Source organism: Montipora capricornis, chromosome 7 (assembly GCF_036669925.1).
Source record: "Montipora capricornis isolate CH-2021 chromosome 7, ASM3666992v2, whole genome shotgun sequence".
NCBI lineage: Eukaryota > Metazoa > Cnidaria > Anthozoa > Scleractinia > Acroporidae > Montipora > Montipora capricornis.
The window spans coordinates 10,873,491-10,878,490 of record NC_090889.1 but is presented as its reverse complement, the minus strand read 5'-3'; the positions used below and the strand labels follow the sequence as shown (position 1 = coordinate 10,878,490).

Here is a 5,000-nt window from a genome sequence, read left to right as displayed (position 1 = left end):
ATGTATGAAAATCCCGTCATGTTTTCGTTATGGAAAAATGACTTTAGAGTTTCTAAGGAGACATTCCATTACATTTGTCAACTGGTCGGGCCATACCTTTCAACGCAAAACACGCGTTTTAGAAAAGCTATTCCTGTGAACAAACGCATCGGTATTGCTATATGGAGAGTGGGAACTGGAAACTCGTACAGAACCACTGGAATAACGTTTGGACAAGGAAAATCTACCGTAATCAAAATATGCGAGGATTTTATGGAAAAATTAATTCGTCACAAGAATGAATTTATAAAATTCCCAGAAGATACCAGAGATGTTGAACGTGCTACAAGAAAAATGGAAGATATCGCTGGCTTTCCATATACAGTTGGAGCAATAGACGGATCCCATATTACAATTAAAGCACCTCACATTAACCATGAAGACTACTTTAACAGGAAGCAAAACTACTCCATTAATCTTCAAGGTGTTGTGGATGCTGGCGGAAAGTTCATTGATGTTAGCACTGGATGGCCTGGGAGTATTCATGACGCACGAGTTTTGCGACTTAGCACACTGCACAGGAGAGCTGAAAATGATGTCTGCTTACCCTCAGCTACCTTGGCTTGTTGGTCCTTATCCTCATTCTAGAAACCTAACACGCGACCAATGCAAGTTTAATAAGATCTTAAACAAGACAAGAGTAATCGTCGAAAGCGCATTTGGCAAACTGAAATGTCGATGGCGCAGTTTGCTCAAACCATTAGAAGAAAACACTCCTAAAGCTCCATTGACAATACTTACCTGCTGCATTTTGCGCAACATTTGCATTTTTCGCGGGGATGAGCTAGGTGACAGCGATTATTCAAGCGATGACGACGATGATGAAGACAATGATAATCCACCTGCTGACTTTGGACAGGGGTGAATCATTCGGCAAGCAATTACTGCTTTTCTTGCTTCTTAAATATGAATTCGTGTGGCAAATAAAAGATAAACTATAGATTTTACGGTTTTTATGTTATTACCGTGCTGGCCGATTAAGAAAAAAAAACTCTCAACATTTAGCTTTTTAAATGCTTTATATTTATTACTATTTCATCATGGAGTAAAGCGGACATTCCTAAATTATAAAGCAGACTTCATCTTAAAGTCAACTGTAAAAGTAATAGTCGCGAGTAACTTATCAAAAGCAAAATTCAAAGCTAGAGTATAAATAGCTTGACAAAAATTTAACCCTTGATAAACACAAACTTATAAAATCCGACCAAGCGATCACAAAAGCATCATATTAAATTTGGCGGGCGCTTTCTTTTTTTAGCCGTAGCCTGCTCATACCTGCAACGAGTTACAATTTGCATCTCTCACAAACTGGAACCGAAAAATTGGAACCGAACTACCACCACAAAAAAGAAAAAAAAAAAAACTTTTACAGGATTTTTATTTCTTTTTCTACTTTTTCAAGATTTCACCAAGTTCCCGGATTGCACCAAGGAGTAACTCTTGGGTGCGGTTATCTGACTCCCTCAGATAATCAAATAACTGTTTTTTTTTTCTTCCTCGTTCTTCTTTAAGGCCTCAGTTTGCGCTTTAATAAGCTCTCCAAACCCATCATCTTCTCCTTGCTCTTCCTCTAATTTTCTGGCTTTTTTCTCTTCTGGCTTTTTCGTGACTGTTTGGAGTTGCTTTGGTTTTTGGAATTTGACTCTCCGCCGCCCTTTTTCTTGAAAACTAGGCTTTCTGACTTTCCTAACTCCTCCTCAGTTTTGTCATCCTGGTCGTCATCTGGCTTACTCCGCTTGCCTTTTTGCTGCTTTGTACTCTTTCCCTGTTTCCTTAAATTCTTGGACCTAGAGATGGCAGATAAAAGGCTCGCCGATTACTCGGCAAGGTCGGACTCATCGGTACCTTCGTCTTGTTCGGCCGATGGAACAGTGGCGCTACTTTCTGAGGCACAGATGGAGGAATTCGGATTGGGAGCAGGAGTGGACGTGACTGGCTGTGAGGTTCCCGCCTCTACCACATACTTCGGGCTCACGGAATACCTTGTTCCCCAAATCTGATCCAGATCGCCAAATTGAGGGAAAGACTTGATTTCCTAACTGCCCTCTCCAGTCCTTTTGCTTTTGTCCTTCACAGACTTATACTTCTTGTTTAGGTTGTTCATCTTGTCACGGCATTTCTTTGCCGACTTATCACAGGCTATGTCCATTTCCTTACACTCGGCAACAAGCCTTTCCGCTATTGGTTCCCACATTGGTTCAAGGCTCCTCCTGCTGTCTCGGTTCTGCCATTCCTTAGATGGCGATGAGGAGCTTCACCTCTCCTTCGGACCAGCGATTGCGTGACTGCTCCACACCGCCCGATTTTCCCATTTTACTGGAGTCTGCTTTTTCCCCGGTAGACAAGCTTTCTCGCTGCAAAACGTCGTACTGGTGGGGGCGTTCAAATACCATCGGCGTAGCCACCGCATTCATGGGATATTGCTGCAAATACCCGAGATTCGCTTCTGGGAAATGCGAGTTTTCTCTCCCAAACAGATACGGTCCCTGCAGAGGCCTTTGATCCATCTCGTCTAGATAGCCACCGGGAGGTATAATAAAACTGCAATTGAAATGACATTGCAGATTTAAAAACACGCTTTGAGGAAAAGAGTCATTCGTGTATCTTGTCATAGCCTAAGTGAGGAAAATCGCATTTTTTAACTTAGCGTTCATCGATTTCTGAATAAACAGATTCATTCTTATTTTTCAGGGAATTATAGTCGTACTTCAAAAGATTAAAATGAAAATTACTTACTGCGAATTGCGTGAAAAGTTGTCGGACATTGCGAAGATCGTTCCAAAGTCGCAAAAATCCACTAGAACTGACTGATAGTCAAAAGATTGTGAGGGAAGGAGATAGAAAGCACATGTATACACACATGTATCTGTGAGAGTGAGAGATGACCGCGTTCTGCATGCGGAGTAGGACGTCTCCTCCTCGGGTGCCGAATAGTTCCCTCATTGCTAGATCTATTATAAATATTATTATTATTATTATTATTATTATTATTATTATTATTATTAAATAAAATAATAAAACGTGTGTGTGAGTATGTTTGTGTTTCTTTCTTACAGGTGGTCTTATGGAGTCGTTCTCTATGAGATATTCACAATTGGTGGGTACCCATTAAATTATTTTACGCTAAAAGGTTTTAATTAAGAGGGATAGTGAGTTCGATTGTTATCTCCCGTGGCTAACCGTGGTATTTTTGGTTGTGTGTTTGTGTTTGTTGGCTGGTTTTGGTTTGTCATAAACCCTCGATACCTAAAACTGTTATTTCAGGTGAATTTATATACAAATTTTGCCATCTACTGAATTTGCTTGTTTTTTTATTTGTTTGTTGTTTTTTTTCTTATAATCACTTTGTGTTTAACGAGTTTCTGCTTGATTCTCACGTTTATATTTGTTTATGTGATTGGAACTACGAATCCTCTGTAAACGCCTTCAGGCGCCATCTTCCATTAAAACCTTAATTTGTATCTCATTTCAACAAAAAACCGTAACAAAACATTTGACAATCAATAGGAGGCATTCCATACCCTGGTTGGTCTGAGGGCAAGACAGTGGCGGAGTTGAAAAGAGGATATCGCATGCCGAAGCCCGCACACATCGCCAACAACCTGTAAGTTTCCGTCCACTTTTTAAAAATAAGGAACTCGGCTTTTGTAAACCCAAGATTACTTATTTATTTATTTATTTATTTATTTTAAATCATAGTGCACTCCAGGCAATATGTCTTATTTCAAGGAAAAAATTCAGGGCAAACGTTATGACAAAGAAGTGAACAAATGATCCTGGACTAGAGCAAATATTCCAACTTATGTGGTTGGACACTTCCTAGCAATTACATAATAAAGAATTTGGTCAGGCAGAATTACGACTGTTTCACAATGAGTTACTCTCTGAAAAGTATAAAGAATTATTAAATTTCCAACCTTGGATATCTCGTTGCTAGCTTTCTGATGAGTTCATTCAATCTCGGTTATCAATTCATATAACTTATGCAGGGGCCAATAGAGAATTCTTCTTAGAATGGGGTGCGCCCCTAAGAAAAGGATAAACTGACGGGTGTCTTTTTGCAAAATACAACCTATTTTAGAAGGCTGCCGGTCGTCTCGGAGGGGGGGAGGGGGCACCCCCAGAAGCCTTCCTCTACAACCGCCCCTCGTATGACCTAATGTAGAAGCGATTGTGTCAGGTGTCGCCAAGCTGGAAACTGATTGGTCTTAGTTTGCAAGTGTCCAAGCGTTCAGTATTTATTGATAATTTAATGAAGCAATTATTACATTCCCGCTTGTTGGATATGAGACTGGTTAAACCCAACTCGGCGCTTCGCGTCTCGTTGGCTTTTTACCATCTCATATTCAACACACGGAATAATTTTTTGACAATAAAAAAATGCGACAGAACATTTCTTAAAAAATTTCTAAGATCTAAAAAGCTAAAAAGCTGAATAATAATCGACGACGTTTCGACGTTACCGTAACGTCATTATCAAGTCAAAAATGTATAAAAACTAAGTTCTATAAATACTAAGGCAAACAATAGGAGATGAAAATAGTTTACAAGTTAAACAAAAAGTTTCGCACGTATCGAGTCCGTTTGGACGTTCAGATTAAGATTAGGTTGAATTTCTTGATGTAAAGCAATTCAAACACGAAAAAATCAAATTTGCCTTGGCACTTTCTCATAATCTTGAAATGGTTCTCATTCAAAACATCACTCCTACCATGCGCTTCATGAAAATACTTGCCGATTGTCGAAATTTTTGTGTTCAACAACACGTTGAAAAAGGTGACGGGCTGTGTAGCTTCGCACAGATCACATACAAAATGATAAACAACGCATTGCTGATTGACAATTGATGGTTTGACTTCTTTAAGCTTGGGATCTAGCTGAAACTTGATCTTTATATGGTAGACTAATTCTGACTTTCAACCTCGTTCCCAGAGCTTTTCAATGAGGTTGCAACTATGTTG

General features: G+C 39.5%; 1 protein-coding gene across 1 annotated transcript in view; it reads left to right on the top strand.

The window, feature by feature from the left end:
- The window catches only part of LOC138058178 (tyrosine kinase receptor Cad96Ca-like), a 25,605-nt gene that overhangs the window by 15,517 nt on the left and 5,088 nt on the right, over positions 1-5,000 (top strand). Inside the window, exons 7-8 of the mRNA XM_068904073.1 lie at positions 3,096-3,136; positions 3,547-3,643. Of these exons, the coding sequence (XP_068760174.1) occupies positions 3,096-3,136; positions 3,547-3,643 (138 nt within the window). The remainder of the gene's footprint in view (positions 1-3,095; positions 3,137-3,546; positions 3,644-5,000) is intronic.